The sequence below is a fragment of the Neltuma alba genome, unplaced genomic scaffold, assembly GCF_004799145.2.
Source record: "Neltuma alba isolate B1F8T4 unplaced genomic scaffold, ASM479914v2 tig00011134_pilon, whole genome shotgun sequence".
Taxonomy (NCBI): Eukaryota; Viridiplantae; Streptophyta; class Magnoliopsida; order Fabales; family Fabaceae; genus Neltuma; species Neltuma alba.
In genome coordinates this window covers 179994-206877 of record NW_021635870.1, presented here as the reverse complement: position 1 = coordinate 206877, position 26884 = coordinate 179994, and the positions used below count along the sequence as shown (strand labels likewise).

Below are 26884 nucleotides of genomic sequence, written 5' to 3'. Positions count from 1 at the left end.
CATCGACGACCCTTTATGTGCCCTACACACAGGCCTTGATATCGAAATCTCTTTTGATCGGTCTCTTCATTTGGTTCAGAGGAATGTGATTTCCTATTTCAATTGGTCAAGTGTTGTGGACAGGTTGGGCTGGCTTCCACCCGCATTTAGACAGTGATCTCGTGACAATGGATCTTGAGGGGAAATTTAATATCTTGGTAGGGACAGTTCGCGCTGAGATATTGTTGGGGTGTGGATGGAGTCATGAGTAGTCAGATTAAGGCAGGAAGGGAAAATGGAGACAATTTTTAATGTCAGCAAGCCACGGATAATGAAAAAACGATTAGTTTTGCGTGGGCGAAAAAGAGGGACATTGGTGTTTCTCGTCAGCATAATGAGACCCAAGTAACTTGAATCGCTCATGTTGGGATCTTGTTTTGAAGCTTCCGTGAAATGGACAAAAAGGAAAGAGACTAGTTTAAAAGAGAAAATATGTCGTCTTTTTTGCGGATTATAATATATATATATATATATATATATATATGAAAGTGAATATTTGTTACATTTCTATAATTCTGTCATGATGGAAGTAATAATCATTTAAGTGGAATTTCCCCAGGTTTTATGTATATTATATTAATGATAACTTGAGTTCCTGATGTGGGCGGAACTTTCGCAAGTTATGTGCTTACTAGGTTTCTGTGTCAGAGGTGAAATAATAGTAAAATTTTGGGGTGCAGGCTGAAGGCAAGGAGGAGGAACAAGTGGAATGGGAACAGAGGACAAGTGTTGGTGCGTGAATAAATTGAGGAAGACACACACATTTAATTCAGACTGAGATTTTTAATGCACTCTCTGCACATTCGTAGATGTATTGGAATTAGTTCATTCAGGCAATCTGCCACACGCATCATCCTCTCACTACCTGTAATTAAAGAACGTGGACAACCTTACTTATCTGACTCGATACTGACTGACAACTACTTTTTATTTTTTTAACCCGCTGTCAAAACTTGCGGGATTATAATTTGTCACTGTTCTCGTTGTTTTATGGTGTAACTTTCATTTTTCCTTTGAGTGCATTTGGCATAATTTATTTTGAGTTCTTCATAGATAAAAAATACGCTTAATGTTAGGTACTACTAGCATATACATATCTCTCTTCGTAGCTAAAGGGACAGGACAGGGGAGGCAGAGAAGAGAGAAAGTGAATCAACAGTTAGTTTCCCTAACAGTCTGGGGTATTAGTTTAAAAAACTCTGGTTACTTATACACACAATTCCTGGAATTATAAGCCCATGAAAATGACAGATCTAAAGTTCCACACGCACATATTAAAATTTGTGTGGAGGGAATGGGGGAAGGTGGGAAGAATTAATGGGTGTTTGGGCGTGAAAAAAGTGGGGACGCTTGGAGGCCCCAAGGGCAACACCGTATGTTTTGGCACCTGACTCATTTACTGTACCTCGCCCCTCCCTCTCACACGTGCACTCCCCTGGTCCCTTCCCTAAACGCCCCTTTCTCAAAGATATATAGCATCTGTGTTCCAGTGTTAGTATTTGAGAAGTCGTAGTCTTCATACATACAATCTGCAACTCTGGACGAGGAAGCATGGCATTTTTACCATTCTTTGACTCATCTTTTCTGAATACAAACACACATATATATACTGTATGGTTTTTTGACCAGCATATATACTGTATGGTCGGTTCACCGAAACAGGTTAGATTCATATACAAGTGGTTTGGATGTATAGATGAGAAAATAGGATTGAAGAGTTGGAGTGGATATGGAACTGAAATGCCAATGAGTGGGGGACATGAGTGAACAGGGGACCCAGGAGTTGCCCCCTAAGCAGTGGAGCACGTGCTAGGGCATGCGCTGACATTACCTTTCATTTCAGCCACTCCAACTCCAAGTACACTACAAACCCTGAGCCTCAGGCTTCGGAAAATTAAACTTGCCCTCCTGTACCAAAATTGCTCCCACATCAATCCAACGGTTAGATTGGATTGCAGACAGCGTTATGTATGTTCATCTTTAGCACAAAAGCCAGAGTTGTATGTAGTCATGTAGCTAGCTAGCTGTAAATGATGTGAAAGAAGCATAGCGGGAGAGGAGCGGTGAGGATCCCAATGGGGAGAGTTAAGCGTGAGAAAAAAGAGCGGAGAAAAGAAAAGATGGGAAGATTGTGATCAAAGAAAGGAACAGTGCTCTTTTTCCAACAAAGCAAGATTCAGTTATTAGGTAGCAGCACAACACAGCATCTTCTTTTTCCCTCGCCCTCTGCAACCATGTCCTCAGCCTCGGGGTTTCTGACAACCCCCCACACTTCTCCCTTTCTCTCTCCAACTGTGAGCTGCACTCACGTGCACCTGCATGAGTTGGATCCTTGCTTGCTTTCCATCGCCACGTGCGACTGCAACTCCATGCACATTAATTCCTTTCTTGATCAACCAGCTCGTTCCCTTTCTTTCTCACTTTCATTTCAATTCTTTTATATCTGTATTGATGGCACCCGTGTATGTGTTTGTTCCTGCAGCTCATATGTTCATTAATACCTCGTGTCATTGTCCCGTCCGCTGCCGAGCACACGGCATCTATTATGCGACCTGAAAATGCACATATAGTATTTATTAAATTCAGTGCACAGGGCCAGCGCATTAGGCCGGCCAGCTTATTGGCTTCTCTTTTCTAAATGACTATCATTTTCGCATACAACGGGAATTGTACAGACTGATTTTCACTATACTGAGACCACTGGACCAATGTCAGTGCATGGACCTCTATAATAAGCACATATATAGTGTTTTCTGCTTTCCACTTTTTGTTTCTTGCATTGTCGCCAAGCCCACGTCCCGCGCGCCCTGGGTATGGGGTTAAAAAGCTGTTTGTTTGAGGGAAAGAGAGAGGGAGATCTATAATGAATGAAAGTGGGGTTTTAATCTTGACACACACACGCATATTGAGATTAAAATTTTATTTCCATTGTTGTTTAATGTTTCTTCATTATTCAAATCTCTCAATTGAAAATAAAGCTGTGGAAAAGGAAGGGGAACAAAAGGAGCAGGTCACTGTCTTCTCCTGTCTCTAGCTAGCAATAGTGAAATATAGAGTTGATTGCTGCCGAGAGCAGCAAACTGTGTCGCGCGCATCTCAAATTCTTTCTATTTTATCTCCAAATGATGTGGTGACGTGGATACATCATTCAGTCAACAGGTGCCACATAAGCCAGCCGCTCCGTATAATGTTTTAGTTACAACTTACAACTCGTGTCAGGTAATTCTGATATTCTGAACCTGTAATTATGCCATCTGAACTGTTCCCTTCATATTTTTTAAGATTGAACGACTTAACAAAATCTTCCTCGGTCGAAGCTTAAAAGATGGTGACTTGTTTGGCTAGTCTGAAGCCAATAAGAATACGCAGCAAAACTTAGATATTTAAACTTTTTAAAAACATATGAGCTCCGATCCCCTGTATGCATGTGAGCTTATTAACGATCGGAGTTCCAAACTATGTACGTTGAGGGAGAAAGCGAATGGGTCACATCTCTTTCTCATCAAATCTCGGACACGAAGCCTGAAGTCCAGTGTCGCGGGGTCGCCAGCCCATAATTTTAGTCCGCAGTGGGTCAAGCCTCAAATCTCCAATTATTTTGATTGAACAACAAACCATAGTTTCGGAAATAATTTTATAATAGATGGGATAATATATAAAAATATGTTTAAAAAAAATTTTCTCAAAAAACGAGATAAACTCATCCACATATTTACTTCGTATACCGTAAAAACACTTTTAAGATTATACTCCTCCGGTCCTTATTATAAGACCCAATTTGACTTTTTATTTGGTCCTAATTATAAGACCCAATCCATTTTGTCTCTTATATTTATACATTTTTTTTCCAAGATAATCCTTCTAACAATGATAGTTTTAGCCAATATACTTAATTAGCAAGGATATTTTAGGAATGACAACACTTATTTATTATAAATAACCAATTTAACTTACTTCCTTAATCTCCTCAAATAAGTCAATTGGGTCTTATAATTAGGACCGGAGGAGTAGTTTAGTTTCCATCCAAACACTCCCAAAATAGATATGTGAAAGAGTTTATTTTGACTTACAGAAAAATGGTTTTAAAAAAACTTTTGGACACGTCCAAACACTACAAATATTACATGCTTGGCCTGACTAAACATGTACGTAACGTGAACCATTATTCACTCTCAGGCGCAAATCATAATTATAACTGAGATGAAAAGTTGTTGATATCTCCCTTCACGGCTTACCATGGCTCCCTATACCAGCAATGTACCGCGTCTTAGGGTTGTTTGGAATGATGTAGAATCATTTAAAAGCAGTTTTTTAATCATAATTTATGTAACACAATGTAAGCATGTAAAAAAATTTTATACTCCTCTGGTATTTAATATAAAATCTATTTAATTAATTTGATTAAATTAAAAAAATTAGATAAACTAGTTAATTATAAAAAATTACGTGAACAACTGTTCTTGGGAATTAACAAGCACACGCTGCAATACTTCACATATACTGTTGGCTGAAATGACTGAAAGCAAGTTGCAGAGATACAGGTTTTCATTGAATGGGCCAAGCGGAGATTGGGGCTGGAGATGAAGAAATGGGCCGAGGGAGGTTAATGAAAAGAGTTTTGAGGAGGGGTGTGGGAACGTATTTTGCCTGTCCCTCACTGGTCCCACCTTCCGGGGAATTTCTCTCCTCTATACATTTCTTCTCTTCATTTTAGGCCATTGTGCTGGGTTTGTTTCACTTACCGAATAAATCAAACCAGACATTTTCAGTGCACTTGAATGATAAACGAGTATTTGCTGGGTTTTCCTTTTAGAGATCATAATGGTGTAAGCCGATTTTAGCCTCACACAACTAATCAGGCTCCAACGAGGACAAGAACCCATTCAACTTTTAAACCAATAAATTTTGTTGCAATTTATTCCGGTTGAATACAGTGAACTTTGAACAAGCATGTGATTTTATGAAGAAGCTTATATATTGCGATGTTAACTAAAGTCAAAAGCTGACACTGTCACGGTCAACGCTGTTAACAAGAGCAGTATGCGAGCAATTCCATGTACAACTGGATCCTAAAAAACGTGCGCCTAATTACTTGATATAAAAAAGAGTTGAAATCCATATCAGGATTGTGGTCGTCCCGAAGCCAAAAATGCACCAAGGAAGAAATGCCCAAAGAGCGCACTGCCTGTCTTGCCAGCTACTATTTCTTCCCACGTAAAATAGGTTGACTTACCTCAAACCCTGTCAAACTATGTAACACGAAGATTTGTATATTACGAGAATTTAGGGGCATTACTGACTAACTGTGCTTCTCCCCTTTGATGAAACGGCGAGGAGTTGCGCGACTCGTTTTAGTTCTGTGACGTTTATACTAGAATTAAAATTTTAAAATTTTCTCTAAACGAAGTGATGTTGTCTTCACTGTGCTATTTAATTAACGAATTCTAACATGACATGCCAACCGACGTTTCCCAACGGTCATTAACTGCCTCTGGCGCCTCTTTCTCCCCCTATTTAACTTCGTCCCAGACAGATATGTTGTTACCCTTCCGTCTCCTTCAGAGAAGAAGAGTCACGACGCTGCCTGGCACCCCACATCGCCCTCCGCTCTCTGTGGCGGCGCTTTCACTTAGCGCCGCTACTGAATCCCCTGGATCAACAATCAGAGCAGAGAGGAGGAAGCATTTTGTTTCCGGTCGAGTTCCTAATGCATGGGAGATCCCTGGAGTATTGTTCCGTACAATGACCCGTACGATTTCCCATTGCCCGAAAGCATCCTCGATTTCCAGAATGATCATAATCTACCCCCCGCAGGTCCATCCAATGAGCACAATGCTTCTCCGTTCCCCCAACAAAGTGATGCAATTTTACAGGATACTTATCCGAATTCGGGTCATCAAGTGATTCAAGACGCCGCCATGCGGGATTTTCCCCATCAAGAGGGAAACTTTGAAGCAGGTCCATCTGGACTTCATGGGGAAAGCCATCCAAGTCAAGAGAATATGCATTCACAGAATTTCCCCGAGGTGTCTCAACTTCAATACTGGCCAGAAAATCCAGTCCCTTTTCTTTGTAGTTGCTGTCAAGTTCTTAGAGAAATCATTCACACTAATGGTAAGACCTGGGCTATCACGAATAAATATTGGGTAATTTTTGTTTATTTCCCCCTTACACCTTTAATATTTGGATCAGGGATTAAGTTCTCAAAACTGGAGATTCACGGAAGACTGGGTGTGATCTCTCATGCAATTCTTCGACAGAATATTAGTGTGGGTTCCTCCGGCGATCAGCAAATTCACATGCTTGAGTACGTTATCAAACTCTTGTTTTGCTGCTTTGGTTGGCTTCCCATGATCAACTTGTGACTGAGGTTTGAACCTTTTTGAAAATACGAACAGTTTTTGCAGAAAATCTATGGAGGATGTCAAGAATTTTCTTAGGCAGTACTGCGCGGAGAAGAATGCAGCAGGGTACTTCACTGTGCAAGATCCACTGTCAGCTTATTATGAAGCCCTCTGCATTGGAATGGAATGGAATGAAGATTTAAATGACGAATTCCTTGGCACCTACGCTGACAATTCTGGTTAGTCTCCCTTCGACAGTCCTTTTTTCTTTCAAACCTCGTTTTATTAGTCACCTCTTTTAATATATTCATGTTTTGTAGGGGCAGCATCTGATGAGACCGAGGATATGGATAGGACTGCTCGGGCTAGTCTTTCAACGCAGGTCGTTTTTTTTTAAAAAAAAAATAAAATTGTTGGCAGAATCTCGTATTTGATCTTCTTATTCATAGAACAATATAATAATGGCTGACAAAATATGGGGTGCAGAGGGAGAGAGCGGGGAAGATGAAACTGAGTGATTTCAGGGACGTGTTTCATCTACCTATTGAAGAAGCAGCGAGGCAAGTGAACTTGTGTCCTACGGTTGTGAAGAAGATATGCCGTAAAGAAGGATTAGCCAGATGGCCTCACAGAAAGGTTCCTAAATAGTCTTTTCGTTTCGAGCTCTTGTCAATTTATCATCATTGTGCGTAGGAGTGGTGATGAAATGCTGAGATTAACATATGATTCATACATATTTATATGTGCAGATAAAGAGCATAGAGAGGAAAATAAACATATTGAGAGGGACTTTAAATTCAGCAGAGGCAGCGTCAAGGGCACAAACGGAGGCAGAAATTGAGAGACTTAAAGGAGAAATGATTGACCATTGTGGAGGAGTCATCCCAACTTCATTAAATTTCAATGCCTGATAGATTGTATATACAGGATTTAAGCTTTAGCCTCTTCTTTGGCTCTTTTCTAATCTCAGTTTTGTTTCGAGCAAGAGTTATTAATTAATCATTAATATGGTTGGTAATAAGATATAATTTCAACAAAATCCTGTGTAGAATGTTCCCATCCTGTGTAATGTCAGAAATTGAATTGAACGAGTTACTTTTTTTTCCACCGTTGTTGCCCAGCGATGACTCTACGTTTCAAAATATATATATATATATATATATATAGAAAAATGGATGAAAAGTCCTTGTTTGATAATTCTATTGACAAGAAAAATCTGACATGTTTCCAATTTTTCATGCATAAAATGTATCAATACTCTTAACAAAAAAGAAATTATCAATACTTACCCATGCCAATAATTGAATAAATTACCCACATTTTTATAAATGATACAAAATATAAATAATGAGGAGGATTATTCACGAACACTACACCTCATAATAAATTTTATATTTTATATTGAATATTAATGTTTTGGAAAGAAAACTGAACATTAATGGTGTGAATAGAATTCTATTTTCTATTTATGTTAGGTAAAAAATATTAAAAAATATTCTGATTTTTGTTCTTGTTTTTGAGAAGACGTACACTTTGGCGCAAAAAAAAAAACCAAAGAAGACATATGCGAAAACACATTTTTTTTGTTTGGGTTTTGCCAACTGCGATGATTATGTTGATTGATTAATGATTGTCCAACCTTAAATAATTAAAATAGAAATGATTTTTAAAACGTCCGGAAATAATAACTGCCAGAGAAGTGAGATGAAGCGCTAATGGGCGTTGATGAATGAGAGGATTAGAGGATGGGGAAAGCTAATCGGAGGTGGGCCCACAGCGCAAAAATTTGAAAAATTGCTCTCGTAAACGGGCTATGCATTCTGGTTGGCGGACTCCATGTCCTTCTATCAAATCCGGTTAACATCCTTCAATTCTGTCCGATTCAGATCCGCTTAAACCTACGCTTTCTCTTTCTCTCTCCTTCTCCCACTCAATCACAGGTCAAATACTTTCCCATCTTTCCCTCCATTTACAAGCTCACTCCTTCTCCCCTTCCTCCTTCAATTTCAGCTCCTCATGGACGGGGGTGCTCCCTACAATCCTCGCACGGTTGAAGAGGTCTTCAGGGATTTCAAGGGTCGCCGTGCTGGCATGATTAGGGCCCTCACCACCGGTATGCACTCCCCACTGTTCTTTTTCTTTCCTCATTTTTTGAAATGTTTTAGCATTTATCCTTTTGACTCTGGCGATCGTCTGCGTTAAATTTTAACTTCTATTCTCAGTATAGCTCCGATATAACACATCATGCGTGTTCCCTTTCATGTTTTTCTGCAGATGTTGAAGAGTTCTATCAGCAGTGTGATCCTGGTACGGTTTCATTTCGCTCTCGTCTTATTTTCTCTATGGTCACTTCTCAGGCTCTTTCGTTCGTTTCTCTTGTTGATTTCTTTGGTAGCAAAACTGCTCCAAGAGAAGCAGTTACTGTGTTTTTTTTTCCCTCTGAAAATTTATTCAATTTGTCACACTTCTGATTCGAAGCTCTATTGAAGAGAATATAATTTCATAGTTTTGGGAGGCTGGTTCTAACTTTGGCCGTCGGCTGCTTGAAGTTATCATTTTCATGCTTGACTAAAGTGACTGCTGCGTGTGTGTACCTGTATGTTCGTAGTATGCATGTGTATTGAAATTTTCTCGGAAGGGTGATAGATAGCATTTATCTTATATGCATTTTAGTAGATTGTGCTTCAATGCTAGGGCAGAATCTTAATTGGAATATTTTCTATTTGGTTCTGGTTTTGAGGTAAATGTTGCAGCTTTATCTTTATTTCCTGCACTGATCGCAAAAGTTTATAAGGCTTAACGAGTCTTACTTTGCATAGTGACCTATGAAGCACCTATACTTCAAAAAGGCAAACTTACCCATATTTGACGTGTATCCGATACTGTACACTTCTTATACTTCATGATATCCTTGTATATTCTAACATTTGTATTATGACTTTTCTCAGCAAAATATTTCCATATTACTCAAAAACTTGGAAAAAAATTGATATTAATTCTTATGCCGTATCCTAATATTTTGAAGATTGTTGTATCCACGATATCATGCTACATTGTTCCGTGCACCCATATTGGTGCTTCTTAGTTAGTGAATTAGGAATAGGATGAAGGATTGAGGATAGATGGCCTAATTTCTTCATCCTTGCATTTAATTGATTATAGAGAGCAAAATTTTGCATGGTGTTTCATGAATCAATGGTTCTGAACCTTTCCTTGATTTATAGGCTGAGTTTCTTACAACTAACGTCACATTTTACTATTTCTTATTTATTCAGTATTATTATTCTTATTATTAGTTTTTCTGTGGGGCGACAAACAACCATTTTTGCTGTGAAATGGGCCTTAGTTTACCCATTTATCCAATAATGTATTTTGTGTTCAAGGAAATTGGGGATATTCTTTGGGCTAATGGAATGCAGCCTATCTCATACATCTAATATCTAGGTGTGCATGCACCTAGCTAGTGCCAACCGGTGGAACTAAAATTTGTTCAAGCTGTCCTCTGGCTTCCATGATTTAATATTCCTACACTCCGCGCTCTCCTGCATATGGTAAGAAGGTCTGAACAAAAGAGGATCAGTTGGCTAAATTGGAATTTGGCAATGTCCAGACTTGAGAAGCGAGACTAATAGGGTTTAGGATGTTTTAAAGCAGAGTAATGTATTGTGTCCAGAATAAACTTACTGACTAAAGTTTTAAGCAGGTGAAAAGTATTAGAATTTTCGGTTGTGATTTGTGATATTTTAACCCTTGCTACTAGGTTTTGTCTGACACAACTGATGATCTGTTTCCTTGGAAACAAACTTCTGGCGTTATCTTTTCGCAAATATGGTTGATATTTTGTTTTGGATGATGGATATAATCTATTGCCTTGTGCAGCTGTGCTATTATCACGCCTGAAGGCCTCATATAATCTAAATAATTTATATGGAATGCAATATCATTATATTGTTTGAAATGTTTGAAATTCTTTTACGTAGAAACAGCAAGTGATTTATACAAGGTTTGTGATGCAGAGAAGGAGAACCTGTGCCTTTATGGATTTCCTAGTGAGCAGTGGGAAGTCAATCTGCCTGCTGAGGAAGTGCCTCCAGAGCTTCCAGAACCTGCGCTGGGTATTAACTTTGCCAGAGATGGGATGCAAGAAAAAGATTGGCTATCTTTGGTTGCTGTTCACAGTGATGCATGGCTACTTGCTGTAGCCTTTTATTTTGGTGCTAGATTTGGATTTGATAAGGCTGATAGGTTTGTCTTCCAATTCCCTTGGTTAGAAACATGGTTGTTCTGTTCTTAAATTTGAATGGCTTTGCTCTTAAAATGATTGATGAGTTTGTCCAAATGTAGCATGGTTTGTGGCCAACTGCTTTGAGATTTTGACATCGCTCCCACATTATTAATTATTCATTTTAATATATCTTGTTATGAAGCTAAGGTCCTTTGCTGCTTTGTTGGAACATAACATGAGTGAATAGGTTACTTCTAACAATGAAATAAGTAGAATAGAGTTTAAGTCTGAGGTGCCGCTGTATCAAACAAATAGCTGACTCTTCTATTGGAATTTGAATTGCTTATGTGCTTTGAATGTCTATTTCAGTTACAGTCTTGTCAAAATTGAACAGAATCTGCATGCACTACTAGGACTGTTCTAAACTGCTGGACAGAACTTCATTATCATGCTCTAAGTAGAAAACAAAGTCCATCCGTGGTTCCATCAATATTGAACATTACTCCCTCTGCCCCTTATTATAAGCAACATAGGACTCCATTATGAATATTAAAAAGTTAGTTAAAGAAAATAAATAGATGAAAATTAGAAGTTCTTTCTTCAAAATATCTTTATTTATGGGGGGGAGAGAGTATAAGAAAGAGAATAAGAAAATTATTATAATAAAAAGAATTATGAAAGAGAGAGAATGTGTGATGGAGAGAGATAATGGTTTGGGAAATGAGACAATAAATATATTGAATATTAAAATAAGTAATTAATGGGGGGAAAAATAGGAAATTTGTTGCAAAAATTTAAAACAACTCGCAAATGTTGCTTATATTTAGGAACAAGAGGGGGATGGTCGTTGTTGCTTATAAAAAGGATGGAGGGAGTACATAATAATCACCCAAAAAAAAAAAATTATACCACAGCTTGCAAGTTCCATGTTTTGTTTAACATTAAAATAACATACCACAATTGTTGAACGGGTTTAGCAGAGCTAATTACTTCAAGTTTCATTGCTAGTTAATGGTGTGTCAGAAAGTTCTAACTTGACATTTTCCTGCAAGTTATGTTTATAATCACAATCTGTCGAAATTGCTTTACTTAACTAAAACCAGATCCAATAAACCAGCTTACACTTTTCTATGGTTGTTGACAAAACTTTTCTGGCAATTTAGTCAAAATAACATGACTGTCCTCCTGATTGTCTCATCAGAATTATTAGCGAACATAATCGCTAAGCACTATCGGGTTTTGACAAACAAATGGAAGATTAGTGTAGCTCATGCATGGAAGAGGTGACAGAAATTAGAAACGAACTTGAGAATCTTCTGTTGCAAATCTGCATGAACTGGGTTATAGTTACAGCCCACCTCCTAGAGGGAAAAGCCTAAACCACTTTTCCTAGAGGAGCAAAACTTTTCTAGAGTGATACTTGGTTTTTTTGGCTGTCATTTTATCCGCTTTAATTGTATTTTTAAACTCATACTGTTGTTTTGGCTGCGTAGCACTTTATTGCTATTAGACTCTTGCTCGTGTTGAGTACTAGTGGCATAGCTTGACAATCAATAAATTACTGTTGGTGTTGGTTCAAGCCCTCATTCAGACGGTTCAATTCCTCCTGTTTCCTGTAGTTCTAGTTGGGAAACTTTGTTGTGCCTAGTGCTCTTTTGATTTCCTACTTCTTGTGTTTAAGTTCTGATTGTTTAATTTTATCAAATTGACAGAATCTTTTGTCGTTGAGAATAAACGTCATCTTTTATTTAATGTCTTCAGATTGATGCTTTCAGTAGTCTTGATGCTATATAGTTGACATAAATCGCTGTTGAACTTTTGGATTCTGGATTATGACCTCACTGGGACTTTTGCTGGGAAGAAGAAAAAGTTTGTGAATACTGAATAGTGCTTCAATTTCCATTCTATTCTGATTCATGATTAACTGAGATGTTATCTTCTATAATGCCTCTGGTTCTTCCAGGAAGCGATTGTTTAATATGATAAATGATCTTCCAACAATATTTGAGGTTGTTACGGGGATGGCCAAGAAACAAGGAAAGGAAAAGTCATCAGTTTCTAACCATAGCAGTAACAAATCCAAATCAAACTCTAAGGTATGTTGTTTGGGGGGGTTCCTACTACCGGGGAAAAGGGGGATGAAGGATCGTCAAGACTAATTTCTCTTTTTGAGTAGCGAATAGTGTTGTTTTTCATTGCTGAAATTCAAATTCAAATTCAAATTCAAGATATAAGTGATTAGTTATTATCCTGGGGATTTTGGCCCTTCTCCAGTTTGGAATGAGACCTGAACTCCTGACTGTTATTTACTGTCATTATGTATTTGGGCTAGCAAACGCAGAGAGGATCTGAGTCTCAAGGAAAGTATTCAAAAGCAATGCAATCAAAGGATGAAGATGAGGAGGGTTTGGATGAAGAAGACGAGGAGGAGCATGGAGAGACACTATGCGGGGCATGTGGAGAGAACTATGCAGCTGATGAGTTCTGGATTTGCTGTGACATCTGTGAGAAGTGGTTTCACGGGAAGTGTGTGAAGATCACCCCTGCAAGGGCTGAACATATCAAGCAGTACAAATGTCCGTCCTGTAGCAACAAGAGATCTCGACCTTGACCGTGGTTACTTCACGTTCTGCCATTTTATGACGACTAATTTGGGTAGTAGGTCAGGTTCATTAGTCTTGCTGTTACAGGAAATCTGTTCTGAATATTATGTTAGGTTTGTAAGCTACTGTTTATTTCATCTTAAATCAGGATGGTTGTGTTAGGAGCTAGTTGATTATCTTGTTCCTCTGTGGATTTGATCATGTGCTTACTTAAATTTAATTGTCTGTAACTGTAATCCGTGTCAATATCGTAATGTTCATATTTTCATTGGATTGTCATCCCTCCGTGTTCCAATCCTTGCCTTTGTTAACAGCGGGCGAAGCGAAATATGTACAGGAATGTGCATCTGGGTGAAAGCAATAGCGGTAACACCTGGCCGGGAATGTTGATAGATGCGATCTTGATCCGCCTTGTTATTATATTTTCTGAATCAATCAATATAAAATACTAGAAGATAGGACATTTCTGGCCTGTCATAATTTTATATTCATTAGCTGTAAAATCTGTTGATGTAATTTTATTATTTTTAATTAGGGCCCAAAGTTAAAAGAAATTTTGAAGCTTATTTTCCGTGGTTTTGCGGCTGCTAGTAGTTGTTATTTTAAAGTTTAAACGAGTAGTTTTGAGTTGACTTCAAGAGAGGCAGTGTGCACTGCGTCTAGATTCAAGGCAATTCAAGAAGCGAGACCGCTCCTGTGAATACCATGGGATCACCCAAAAAAGATTACAATTCAAGAAGAAATTGATATCATGTGATCTGAGAAAAATGATTAAAGCGGTGAGACTGAAGAATGAGCATGGCTCATCAAGAGTGATGAGTATTTAGTATTTACCATATTCAGATTTCATTTTTTTTTTGGCTTTTATTTTTTAAAATAATTATTTTAATGGGTATATAATTTAAATTAAAGATAATAGCTTAACTATTATTTTAAAAAAGAATAATATTTCACTTAAAAATGATTAATTAAAAATTTTAAATCTGATCTTTTGGAAAATTATCATGTGAAATGTCACAAACATGGTTTAAGTGCTTGTCAATGCTAATCAGATTCAGATTTGAACCATCTAAATTTATGATTAGAACTTCTAACTCGGACCCTTAAAGATTTTAAACCTGTTTTTTTAAATATAATTTTATATATAGCCGTGAGTTTCTACAGTCACTAGATTATCTCTACTGAGAAAATCAAGTGACCCCTCCTTGTCCAAAACAGCAAAACTGCTCCCCGCATACCTGGAGAGCAATAGAGCGAGGCCTTCTAAGCGAATGGAAATTAGAAGTTAAGTATAATGCAAATTACACTACAAGCAGGGTTAGTATACTACTACCCCCAGTCTTTAATTTTAATATAATAGCTAGTTCACTAATTTGAGTATATTAAGAAAACTAGTTAAGTTAGTTATTTGTAATAATTATGTGTTGTCTTTCCTGAAATATTCTTACTAATCAAGTATATTGGTTAAAACTACCATTATTATAAGAACTACTTTGAAAAAAATTAATAAATATAAGATACAAAGTAAGTTGAAGTTTTATATTTAGAATCAAAATAAAAATCAAATGAGCCACTATATTAAGAAACAGAGGTAGTAATAAATTACATCTTGATATTATCGAAAACAGTAGGGGTGACCTTGGACGCAGCCTCTCTCATTTTCCCTTACCATCCGCTGCCCCCTTTACCCTTAATACTGCGCCGTTTTGAGTGAAAGCAAGGGACGGTGAGGGCTTTTTCTTAATTTAAAAAACTATCTGATAACTTAAATTATTTTTTCAGTGTCATTTTCTATCCTAAATTAATTGTTAATGCACTTAGCAAGGTAAATATTTTTTTTGTAGCACCCAATATTTAACACCCAGCATTCTAAGATACTTTTTAACAGCACTTAGTATTGTAAAATAATTTTTGGTCCACTTAGCAGGCTAAAATATTTTTTTCAGTGACATCTATGCAACATCCAACATGCTGTGGTGTTTTTTTTAGTAGTAGCAAGTATCCTGAACTAAATTTTAGCAATCATAAAATATTATATAAAAAATACTTCAAGAAACTAAATGTTAGAGTGTTGGATATATTAAAAATTAATTTATGATATTAGGTGTTATTAGAAAAATTCTTTAATATGATAGATGTCAGATACTGGGTGTTACTAAAAAAATTTTAAGGTACTGGATGCTATTAAAAAATATTTTAGAACACTAAGAGTTAAATATTGAGTGTTATTAGAAACATATTTGAAAGTGGTAACTGTATTAAAAATTAATTTAGAATACTGAAAAAATGTTTTAGAGTAACTGAATATATATATATATATATATTTTTTTTATAGAAAATCACTCACTGTCTTCTGTTTTTGACTCAAAACACTGCAGCTTTGAGGGCGGCGGGTGGTAAGGGAAAAGGAGAGAAGCCGCGTCCGGGTTACCTTGGCGTTAATGGCGGTCACCGTAATTTTTTATAGCCGCCATTCATAACGGTAACCACCATTGTTGTTGGGAGTTCTAAATTAACCATGTTTCTGCTACCCAATGGCGGATCACTGATCTCCTGTGATCGTCCTCGTGCGAGATATTTCTGTGAAGTTGCCAAATTTTTCTGCATATTCACGCAATGAAGGGGAGGATAATTGGATAAAGTGGAGAGAGAAAAGAGATAATAGGACTGCGTGTGCGTGGCCCACTGTTTTCGGCTCATCGATTGGTTGCAGAAACCGGCTTTTAAGAAGGAGCCCCCGGTTTCCATAGGGGACATCTGCCGCCTCTGTTCCATGGGTCGGTCCACAGGCACTGCCAGCCACCGCTCATTATGACACTCGACAATCCTATCTCAATTCTCATCGGGATCTAAACTTATGGTGTGCTGCCCAAATGGCTCGCACCTTTTTTAACTCCCTAAATACACCTATTGCTCTGTTTATTCAGGATCCTATGAGATACAAAACGTAGACACTGTCATCCGTTGAGATGCTTATGGACCCAAATTGACATTGTTACCCACTTGGGTTGATAAATTTTCGTCCTTAGTTGAGCCCAATAAACGGCTTACCGTTTAGCCATCTGATTGTTTTGCGTGCTCGTAACCCGCCATTTTAATAAGTGTATTTTCGTGGGCGTAAGTGACACCCTGAAGCAATGTTTTAAAAGCCGGACCGGAAGTCGAACCGGAAAGATCAACGGGTCATGGTTCAATCGGTCGGATCGGTCGGACCGTTCGGTCAGACCGGTGACGCAATAATTAATTTAAAAAAATATTATATACATATAATTAGTATATATGAAAAATATCAAATTATTAAATAATTTAGAAATGCATTTAAATAATCTAAAATTATAATAAAATCATTGAAAATGGACTAAAACCTTATATATTTAATTTTATGTATGTTTAAAATATTTAATGATATTATAAATTATCAATTCATTCAAATCAAAATTTTTTTAAAAGATAGATCAAATATCGAAACAAAAAGACTAGCGACTCACGATTTTAACATCACAATATATGAAATTTTCAATGAAATAATACTATATGGTTATAACTAGTCTAAAAATATATTAGGATATTTAAGGGGATCAATTTTTTTATTTTTCTTCTATTTTTTAAAAATTTTTTAGTATTTTTCAGTCAGGCTAAAAAACCGTCCGGTTTTCTGAAAACCGTTCCGGTTCCCGGTCCAACTCCGGTTTCCGGCTTAATAACGGCTCAACTCCGGTCCAATCCGGCTCAACTATGTGAACGGTTTTTTGGTCCAAACCGAGCCGTTAACGAGTCCGGGTGACGGTTCAACCGGTCCGACCGTCTGGTCCGGTCCGGTTCTTTAATCATTGCCCTGAAGTGATCTCGTCTCGTCCCAACAAATACAAATAAGGATACTTTTAATATTCCCAGACAAAGTCAACCTCAGAGTATTAATATGGCGTCTTCCATGGTCTTGACAAAAACGGAAGGAAATTGGAGTCATAGGTCGGATAACCTTTACCAAGTCCTTTGATCACCCGAACCTGCGACCCATAACCCCATCCCTTGTCCTTTGAAGGTCGCTAGGGCCAAAAACAAACCTACCTTCCTGGGCTCTCATGGGTTCATTATAATTTTCAGGAATAATGCAGCGATTATATATGCGTCTTTCGTAACTCGCTGACCCTTTCAGAATTATCTGACTGAATCCATGATCAAATAGGTACAAGGCGTGGTTAAAAGGTTTCGATTACTAGGAGTGAAGCACTGTCATTAAAAGACAAAATAATGATAATGAAAACTAGAGTTATTTTCTTTGGTAGATAGAGCAGAGGAGATAAAAGATGAATTTACATTCACGTCATAGTAGCCATGAGGCAGGCTATTACAAGCTAAAACTCCAGACGGGTTGGGAAGATATAATGAAAAGACAGAGATCCTAATTCCTATAGAATCCTTTTTTGCTCCTGCCTCGAGACATTATGCAGATACATTGTCTAGCCTCTTGGTAGACATTCGTTTCAAAAACTCGTAGGTAGTAATCATGGTTGTAGCAGACACGGACATTGAAGCCCACCTTGGTCCCAATCCTCTGTAACAAGCAATAAAGCCTCCTTCCTTCACCAGATTCCTAACAGTCTGCATAGCAGTTAATGGCTTCCTTCGTCCATTCTCCTCTGCATCCAAAACCTGCAACCTTGTCTTGATAGTGTCAAGTGGCATAGTTATAATGGCCGAAACCCCACTGGCCACAACTGCACTTAACCCTTGGACTGCAACCATAGCCTTGGAATCAGGTCTAAAACAATAGCCATTGGCCAATTTGCTATCATCCTTCTTACCCATATAGCCACCAAAAGTACCCCAGATGAGCCTATGGACCATAGAGTAAGAAGTCCACCATACAGCATTGGACGGGGCATAAGTCAATATGGAAATTCCGAATCCCCTATACAAACCTCGCAGCCCATCGGTGCAAAGAATTTTCCTGAAGGCATCAAAACCATTCCTGTAATTCCCACAATGAACACTGGAGAGCACGTTACTGCTACCGCAAACCATGAGTCTTTGACTCACAACATCAATTGGGGTCCAAACTAATTGTGCTGCCATAGCAGAGCTCACTCCTGCAGCTGCATTACCTATGGCGGTGGCGGTGGTATCTGAAAACCCCAAACCAGCAATAGCAGAGCCAACATTGCTCTTGGTCACCTCAAGTGCACCCATGTAAAGTGCCCGAGCAGGGATTGTTCCAGTCAAAGAGGTACCAAAACCTTTGTAAAACCCTCTAAAGCCTTCATAGCGCATGATGGAAAAAGACATCTGGAAGCAAGAAATCTGAGAAGAACAAACCTGCTGGCGGGTCTTTAACACAATAATAGGATAAAGGGCGGTAGATACACCAGAAAATAAGGCGGCGCCTAAGAAGAAGAATTTGGATTTGTCAAGCATGTGCCAGTCTATTTCTGCTGGGATATGAATTTCCGAAGCCGAATCGTCCTCAGCTGCACCTAAACTCATCTTCGCCACTTTGGAGAAACCACTCTAACGGACAGACGAATTCGGGAAGACCCTTAACAGACAGTTTCCCTTACCACTGTAAAGCCAAATCCTGATCCAGAAAGGACCAAGCCAACTATTGTTTGCTCAACAATCCCGGAAAAAGAACATTAAATTGATCTAGTAATAGCACCGAGCAAGGTGAGCTCGGGACTGATCAGGAAAATACGGAGAAATAGACAAGGCAAAGACTGAAAGAGGAGGAGAGTAAATAGTTGTGGTGATAAAAGAAAAACCAGGAAGTAGGTTGAGGTGGAGAAATACAATTTTGTGATTTTCTTGTTGCGAAGACAGATTATGGAGCGGGCGGGGATCACCAGAAATGGTTCAGACATTTCTAGAGGAGAGAGAAACAGATTGGGAACAGACCATAGTGCTTACCAGAGAAGTATGGACCCTGATCATTTTTTCCTTTTTTTTTTGGAGTAGCTCATCAATTCATCATGTCCCAATCAAGCAAGTCGATTGAGAGAGGACGCAGAGAAAGATAAAACCTAAGGAGCAAGAGAACCAGAATTTGAGAGAGGGAGGGAGGGGGGAAGAGAAACGATCCAATAGAGCTGAGATTAGCAATGATACGATGAAGTCAAGAGTGGAGCCACAGAGACAAGAACAGGGGTGTCTAAAAAGTTTAACGAAAACATGGAAGGAGGTTATGCAGCTTAGTGAGGGTTTTGGGGCTCCACAGAAACGGACACGTGTCGGTTGCCATATCGGTGGCTCTGACGTTCTTCTTCCTCTCCGTCCCGGAGTGTGAAGCTGACCAAATACCATGGGTGACCCACCCCGCTTACAAAGTACTCCTTCCCCCGGTTTGTGCTCAATCTGTGCCCTCCACGTCTAATCCGTTTCTAATAGGCGCTTTGTATTTTACTATTTTTAGCCCTCTGAAGTTAGCGCTTCCCATGAAATTAAAGTCTTACCATTTCTTCTTCTTCTTTTCACCAGAAAAGTCATATTATTTCTTACTTGTGACTAAATTCTTATGTATTTTTTACAGATAATTATCTGTTCTCAAATTTTTAATCATAAGAAAATAAATATATAAACTTTCAATAATAACATGGTATAATCGTTATATATCAAGTATAATTGTCATTGAATTATAAAGTTATTACGTCATTATCAAAATTTGAAAACTTATAATTGTCCTGTTTTGGTAAAAATAAAGTCAGAATGAATATATAAAAATTACATTTTACTCTAATATAAACAATAGGCCGTACAGAACATAACTTGCCGACTTTTGGGATACCAGCTACTCAGGAGGCCCATTTGGTCTTGGTCCAAAAAGTAATTTCTTTTACCACAGGTCCGAAAAGTACTTGATGCCACACCGTTTGGGCTTTTTTTTTTTTTTGAATAAAGGGGAAATATATGAAAACCAATATTTACAGAGGAGAAACAACCAGACTAGGCAGTAGTGGTTATAGAGTTAAGAACCTCTGCTGCCATAGTGGTATGATGCGCTAAACTGTGCGCTATTCGAATAATACAATCCGGCGTTCTAGACTCATTGCTAAAGATGATTCTATTCCTATTATCCCAAAATTTCCAAACGAGGATGCCAAAGAAGATTCTCCACTGAGTGCTTGAGTAGTGCGGGTTGAGTTCCGTGCTATCCGTTGGTCCATGGGAAGCTGGAAAAATTCCTGCCTCCTTGAGGGTGGGATGACTTTCAGCCAACAGTTAAAAGCAACGGGGCAGCGCCGTAGGACATGGTCAATATCTTCAATTTCGCAACCACATATTTCACAGGCAGCACTATGAGTCATTCTCCTCCTGACTCGTTCCACATTCGTTAGGAGGCGCTGCTTCAAGATGAGCCAAAGGAAGGTTCTAATTCGTTGCATTCCCGGCCATTTCCAGGCTAGGTTCCAATTGTTATTCTGATTTTGCCACACCGTTGGGCTTTTAACATCTCACACATGTTAAGCCCGATGTTATCCTGGCGTCAGTGGTATCGGGGGGCCTCGGGGGATAATGTGGTACGAACCTTTGTTCTCTTTTTGGGTAAAACTTTTGAAGCTTTGAATGAATCATTATTCGTCAAAAAGCGTCTTAGTGAGCATGGGTTATGAGATGCGGGTTTGTACCCTGGGCTTCAAAGTACCTTAAGTTCAGTAATATGTTCGTCGCCAGGCCATAACTATGGAATGGTTGCTTCTACCTTGGGCTTTCACACTTCCATAGTCTATTCGCAAGCATCATAGACTTCCATGTTTAAATTACAGACAATTTCAAACCAACAGGGCTTGATCCAAGTAGTAAGCGGTTTGATATCGCTTAAACGAGGTCTCGAATTTGAGTCTCAGCGTATGTAAAAATCTCTGTTAAAAGAGACTCACCCACTATACGCGACGCGGGTCAATTTAAATATAGTCAGAACAAAACTCCGAACTGACAGTTTCTTTTTTGGCGGAAAATTGTAAGAGGGTGTGAAGTGGTGGTTTTTTTTTTGGCCTTTAAGTGGTGGTTAGAACTTAGGAGAAGCTTCAATGGTATTCTTTGAGGAGACAATTCTAGAGACACATCAATGGAATGTAAAAATGATCGAAGTCGAGAACACTCGGGTTAACTTCCTTTTCAGAAAATCGCCTATAAATAGGGGGTACTCTGTTGCTTTAGACTTCAACCAACAGAAGTTCAGAGTCCCCTGAATTTTCAATTTGCATACCGCAGAAATGGACTTGAGGAACGTGGGTGTGGAGTCGCCATTACTGTCGATGCTGGAGGACATGCTGGAGCTGTCAGAGGAGGCGGAGAAAGGAGGAAGGAACAATCCATCGAGGGCTTACGTGAGAGACGCGAAGGCGATGGCGGCGACGCCGGCGGACGTGGTGGAGTACCCGGACCGTTACTTGTTCGTGGTGGACATGCCGGGGATCAAGGGGAGCGAGATGAGGGTGCAGGTGGAGAACGACAACGTTTTGGTAGTGAGCGGGGAAAGGAGGAGAGAGAAAGGGAAGGAGAAGGAAGAAGGCGTGCAGTACGTGAGGATGGAGAGGAGGGTGGGGAAGTTCATGAGGAAATTCGTGATCCCCGACAATGCGGACAAGGACGCCATCTCTGCAGTTTGTCAGGACGGAGTGCTTACGGTTACTGTACCGAAGTACCCACCACCCCAGCCCAAGAGGCCCAAGACCATTGAGGTTAAGACTGCCTAATCACTCAGATCATCCTCTTTTCTTGCCTTTAATTGCCTCTTTGATGCGTGTTGTGTGTGTGTGTCCCCAAATTATACAGCGATTACCAAAAATGGATGCATGTTATGTACGGCTTCCAGTAAATAAACAAGTTTCCTTTGATTTGTTTTTACCTCGGTTCCATTATCTATCTCTATCAAGACTCGACTCATCATTTCTAATTTTGGGGCGAAACTGCGCCTCTGTGCTCCCGGGGGCACTATTTGAGACCGTAACATGGGATTAGTCATGCTGCCGGACCAAAATTTCCTTTTATTCAAGGGCATAAGTCAGATAAATATCCAAGGAAAAAAAAGCTAATAACTTCAAATCCAAAAAAAAAATGTAGAAGGAGTTGGACAACCTCTTAAGAGTGCTCTAAAAAAAACTCCTCTACATATTTACTTAATAAATTATAAAGACAATTTTAAAACTATAGTTTGATTTCTGCTTAAATATCCAGGTAATATTCTTTTCTAATTCCGCCGTTTATGTTAGACAACATCATTTAGCAAGATATAAATAAAAATCACACGCAAACACACACACATATATAGTATCCAAATCTTAATATAAGGGGGTTGATTTAGTTTTTAATATAATATTTTAATTCATTTTTGCTTCTATTTTTTCTCAAAAATATTCATATTGGTTGTAGAGGATTCATCTAATGTACATGATCAAAACGAATAATTTAAAAAGACCAACACACATTAATAACAAATAACCTATCTAATTGATTTTTTTTAATATTTAACTCTTTTATAAAAGAGCGAAGGTGGTATGTATGTATATATATTGTCACATTTTGCTCTTTTATCTCCAAATTCTTTTGCAAATTTTATACTTAAAAACATCAAATGATATGTTCGATTGTTCTTAATTTTAAACATAAAACAAAAAAAATAGAAGAATTGCACTTTGTATTAGTTATTATAACGAATGTTTTCAATGCAACTTTGTAAAAAGACATTCAAGAAGAAAAATAAGGGTACAGAATAAAATAGTTTAGGGGCTTAACGTCTTTTAAACATGGCGTCTCATAGATGAAAAGGCACCATGGGTGGGCTGTATAATACTCGAAATTGAATTTTACGCAAAAATATAAAAATTGTGAAGGATAAATTTAATTATTTAATTGTTGATACCCTTTCTTCTAGAAAGGACGTAGGGTTTCATAAAAAAAAAAAAAAAATTTGTTCCCCATAAGCATAGACACGCTGCCATACCGTAAACAACCAGAGATGACGTAAAAGCCAGTTTTTTTTATTGGCAAATGGACAGAGTTAAAGAGGGGTAAGAACAGGTTCGGTTTAATTTAGTTTAACTTTCAGTGGTAGATTGAGTAATATCCACTACACTCTTCTGGACGTTAGTAGAAGACCTGTAGAACCTCCTGGAACTTCCCAATAATAGCTCTCTGTTCTCCAGAAATTTCTAATGTCTTCCGCCAACCTTTTGCTACCCCTTTAAAATCTCTAACCAAAAGCCTTGCTTTGCACCGAAAGATCACTAGCATTTAGAGCTCTTTCTACAACAAATACTAGTTTCAGAAGGAAAAGCGCTTGCCTTCGCAGTTAGTAACAACGCAGAGGAAAGCGATGGATTTCAGGATCATGGGCTTGGAATCGCCATTATTGAGCACACTGCAACAAATGATGGATTTTACAGATGACGCTGCCGCTGATAAATCCGTTAACGCTCCGAGCCGGACGTATGTGCGTGATGCCAAGGCCATGGCTGCGACTCCGGCGGACATCAAGGAATTTCCCAATTCCTACGAGTTTATCGTCGATATGCCTGGCTTGAAGTCTGGGGATATCAAGGTTCAGGTCGAGGATGATAATGTGCTTCTGATCAGTGGCGAGAGGAAGAGGGAGGAAGAGAAAGAAGGGGCCAAGTATGTGAGAATGGAGAGAAGGGTCGGTAAGTTCATGCGCAAGTTTGTGCTCCCTGAAAATGCCAATACAGACGCCATCTCCGCCGTGTGTCAAGACGGCGTGTTAACTGTAACTGTTCAGAAATTGCCTCCGCCTGAGCCAAAGAAGCCGAAGACCATCGAGGTGAAGATTGCTTGAGGGCCGTGAACCGGCATTTGCATTTCTGTGCCTGTTAATACTGAACGTTTTGTTGTTACTTAGTGCGAGTAGTGCTGTGGGTTTGTTTCTGGTTTGGTTGTGTGTCTGATTCCAGCGGTGTAATAGTTTCATGGTTGGTGTGTCTTTTCCCCTCTAGCTATTGTCGTTGAGTTTTCATTAATATTGGTTCTTCACTGCATATATCCGTTATAGATCCTGGATTATCAGACTTCTTTGTTTTCTCTGTTTTTTCGTAGAATGATATCAGTGTCTTATTGCCACTTTCTTGTTCCCCTTTAAGTGACGGTCTTGAGCTGAGGAGTTGAAGAGTACATTACTTTGAAGAAACAGAGAAATTAGAAATAGATTGGCGTAAGATGAAGAATAAATTGAGGAGAAGCAGATAAAGAGTGGCCGAGGAAATAAATACAGCAATTCCAAAGTCCAGATTTATCACTGAAAAATCATATTTTCCATTCGTGAAAGTACACATACTATTTAGAAGCTTGAGAGAATCAAACAAGCAGATTCTAACTACATCAGCTCCCTATCAACTGTATTTGTGGCAAAAACTATCTAAACTAGGGAAGACTGGGCAAGACGGGGGGACTGGTGGGAGTCATTTGCAGAAGCTCCACAGAACATAAATGGTCAGAAGCTGAGATTGAGGCTTGTAATATGAAGAAGCCTTGGATGAAGCGGAAGAGGTGTCCACTGAGAACGTCTGTGTTTAGTTGGGATTAAGTTTGGATGCTCAAATGCATCTTATCCATGGTATGTGAAATTAAGTTGTCTGAACAACAGTTGAGCATTCTTGATGTGACGAGACCAAACAGCGGGAGCGGATGCTTGCTCACTGTTCAAACAGTAACTATGTCTAAATCTAACTAAATATAAAAACACTACGGATCCTACATGCAATTGAAGAAATTCAAGGGGTCTTGAGCACTTATCTTTGAAATTGACGTGCTTCCTTCTTTTTTTTGTCTCACGAGTGGTTAGAGCCCAAGACGGATGGTTCTGTTTCCTGGAACGGCGTATGCGTGAAGAAATTTCTCGACAAGAAAAAAGGGAAGGAGCAAAATGGTTACTTAAATCCTGTAGTCGTAATATCAAGCATCAACTGAAAGCAAACGAAAGAAAATTGGGCAGGAAGTAGCTCTTGTCCCTTTTGACTTCTTCCGTAGTGGCATTACACCCTTACAAGCACCGAAGATATCCCGTTCAGAAATTGCAATTTTCACGGTCGTCTTTCCTCCAAGCGATAATTTAATGGACGCCACCCAACTCGAAAAGTGGACGTGCTATTTTTTTTTTGTATTTTTAGTGTAAAAAATAGATAACTAATTCGAATTGGGTATTATCTTTTTAAATTATTCTAATTATATATATTTGGTTATTGACATTATCTTTTAGTAGGAATCTCTTAGAGTCAATAGGAACATTTTAAGTTTGGCCAAAAAAAAAAAGGAACATTTTAAACAAAAGTATTAGACAAATAAATTGAAGTTCTATATTTGAAACTGAACCTAGCTCTAGGCAACGAAAACAACTGTTGATACTATGCCGGACAAGTTAATTCGAAAAGTGGACGTGCTACTTCTTTTTTTGTATTTTTAGTATAAAAAATAGATAACTAATTCGAATTGGGTATTGATGTTTTTAAATTATTATAATTATATATATTCGGTTATTGACATTGTCTTTTAGTAGGAATCTCTTAGAATCAATAGTAACATTTTAAACAAAAGTATTAGACAAATAAATTGAAGTTCCATATTTGAGACTGAAGCTAACTCTAGGCAACAAAAACAATTGTTGAAACTATGCCGGACAAGTTAGGGTGTGTTTGGATAAGTAGTGGGAGAAATTACTTTTTTTCAATCTGACTTTTGCATAAGTCAAACTAGATAATGGTAATGTGATTTATGTTTGTATTAACTTTTGTAGAAAAATCGGTTTGAAAAACTGAAATTTGTTTGGATGAATGATAAAAAAGTAAGTTTAGATACAAAATAACTGAAAAGAACATAAATTTTATTAAGTAATATTATAATAATAAGTTCTAAGCAATAAAATAAAAACAAAAAGATATATTTTTTTTTAAATATAAACATTAAGTAAATAAATGAAAAAAGAGCATGGTGCTTTATTTTTTTCTTCCAATTTTACGTTAGTATTTACTTTTACGATAATTTATGTTCAGCATTTACTAAAAAAATATTATCCCTAATTAATTGTTCCACTTTTACAACATGTGAATGTCAAAACAAAAAATTGTTCATGTCTAATATCATCATCTCTTTTCTTTCTTCTCCTACACACCCCACCGTCCCTCACTCCAAAAGCAAAAAAGAGTAGCTTCTGTCCAAAAGTTTATTAGACCCCATAAGCTCATCACAAAAAGAAGTCAATCCAAACAATTTCAAAACCCAAAAAAATAGCTTTTATCTGTGAAAACGTACGTTTAGGCCACAAAATGGGATGCCAAACACAACCTTAGAAAGGTCAAGAAGCGATTTCTCATAATACGAAGATGTTGTATGTAGCCTGATCGTCGAGATGATCATGGACCGTGATGTAAATCTGCCTATTACGTGCTGAGATCTGGCTAACATGCCCAGCAAAATAAAACGGACACAAGAGCTAGCCTAGCTCCATTAACGGCGAGAACAGGAGTACATGACTGATACTCTTCAAGTTCTTAATATAAGACATATTTAACTAATTTGATTATATTAAGAAAGTTAGGTAAGTTAGTTAATTATATGAAAAATGACATATTTTTCTTAAAACACTATAGTTATCTTTCTTAATACTCCCCCTCCCTCTTCTACTTAATTATGGTTGAGGGAGTATCTATAGGGGTAATTTACAAAAAATTGAT

At 38.1% G+C, this 26884-nt stretch overlaps 5 protein-coding genes across 7 annotated transcripts; 4 read left to right on the top strand and 1 right to left on the bottom strand.

Annotated features, from left to right (window-relative positions):
* Positions 1-5750: 5750 nt before the first annotated feature.
* On the top strand, positions 5751-7294 carry LOC114761752 (uncharacterized). The gene is made up of 6 exons (XM_028951180.1): positions 5751-6153; positions 6232-6346; positions 6438-6622; positions 6704-6765; positions 6870-7019; positions 7133-7294. The coding sequence occupies exons 1-6, from the start codon at positions 5751-5753 to the stop codon at positions 7292-7294; spliced, it is 1077 nt and encodes a 358-aa protein (XP_028807013.1).
* Positions 7295-8304: 1010 nt separating this feature from the next.
* Positions 8305-13490, top strand: LOC114761772 (PHD finger protein ALFIN-LIKE 4). Of its 2 annotated transcripts, none has more exons than XM_028951205.1 (5): positions 8305-8496; positions 8658-8690; positions 10400-10628; positions 12572-12704; positions 12950-13490. In XM_028951205.1, the coding sequence occupies exons 1-5, from the start codon at positions 8400-8402 to the stop codon at positions 13217-13219; spliced, it is 762 nt and encodes a 253-aa protein (XP_028807038.1). In that variant the 5' UTR covers positions 8305-8399; the 3' UTR covers positions 13220-13490. The 2 variants fall into 2 exon arrangements, with proteins under 2 accessions (XP_028807038.1, XP_028807036.1); XM_028951203.1 differs by having other exon boundaries at positions 8311-8496; positions 12941-13490.
* LOC114761774 (17.9 kDa class II heat shock protein-like) lies at positions 11840-25009 on the top strand. 2 transcript variants are annotated; one of them, XM_028951207.1, is made up of 2 exons: positions 11840-11844; positions 23476-24278. In XM_028951207.1, exon 2 carries the CDS (start codon positions 23521-23523, stop codon positions 23995-23997), a length of 477 nt encoding a protein of 158 aa, XP_028807040.1. In that variant the 5' UTR covers positions 11840-11844; positions 23476-23520; the 3' UTR covers positions 23998-24278. The 2 variants fall into 2 exon arrangements, with proteins under 2 accessions (XP_028807040.1, XP_028807041.1); XM_028951208.1 differs by lacking the exon at positions 11840-11844 and adding an exon at positions 24299-25009 and having other exon boundaries at positions 23386-23982.
* Positions 17639-19308, bottom strand: LOC114761771 (solute carrier family 25 member 44-like). The gene is made up of 2 exons (XM_028951202.1): positions 19116-19308; positions 17639-18786 (listed from the first exon to the last, which is right to left on the bottom strand). Exon 2 carries the CDS (start codon positions 18693-18695, stop codon positions 17655-17657), a length of 1041 nt encoding a protein of 346 aa, XP_028807035.1. The 5' UTR covers positions 18696-18786; positions 19116-19308; the 3' UTR covers positions 17639-17654.
* On the top strand, positions 21417-21901 carry LOC114761773 (17.7 kDa class II heat shock protein-like). Its single transcript, XM_028951206.1, has one exon. The coding sequence runs from the start codon at positions 21419-21421 to the stop codon at positions 21899-21901; it is 483 nt and encodes a 160-aa protein (XP_028807039.1). The 5' UTR covers positions 21417-21418.
* Positions 25010-26884: the final 1875 nt, after the last annotated feature.

What these genes read in the sequence shown, in the direction of transcription:
- LOC114761771 (XM_028951202.1), bottom strand. Translation starts at nt 18,695, where the DNA reads ATGAGTTTAGGTGCAGCTGAGGACGATTCGGCTTCGGAAATTCATATC.
- LOC114761774 (XM_028951207.1), top strand. Translation starts at nt 23,521, where the DNA reads ATGGATTTCAGGATCATGGGCTTGGAATCGCCATTATTGAGCACACTG.
- LOC114761772 (XM_028951203.1), top strand. Translation starts at nt 8,400, where the DNA reads ATGGACGGGGGTGCTCCCTACAATCCTCGCACGGTTGAAGAGGTCTTC. An exon ending in GATTAGGGCCCTCACCACCG is followed by an intron (nt 8,497 to 8,657) that starts GTATGCACTCCC and finishes GTTTTTCTGCAG; the next exon opens with ATGTTGAAGAGTTCTATCAG. An exon ending in AATCCAAATCAAACTCTAAG is followed by an intron (nt 12,705 to 12,940) that starts GTATGTTGTTTG and finishes TATTTGGGCTAG; the next exon opens with CAAACGCAGAGAGGATCTGA.
- LOC114761752 (XM_028951180.1), top strand. Translation starts at nt 5,751, where the DNA reads ATGGGAGATCCCTGGAGTATTGTTCCGTACAATGACCCGTACGATTTC. An exon ending in AGAAATCATTCACACTAATG is followed by an intron (nt 6,154 to 6,231) that starts GTAAGACCTGGG and finishes TATTTGGATCAG; the next exon opens with GGATTAAGTTCTCAAAACTG. An exon ending in CCAGATGGCCTCACAGAAAG is followed by an intron (nt 7,020 to 7,132) that starts GTTCCTAAATAG and finishes TTATATGTGCAG; the next exon opens with ATAAAGAGCATAGAGAGGAA.
- LOC114761773 (XM_028951206.1), top strand. Translation starts at nt 21,419, where the DNA reads ATGGACTTGAGGAACGTGGGTGTGGAGTCGCCATTACTGTCGATGCTG.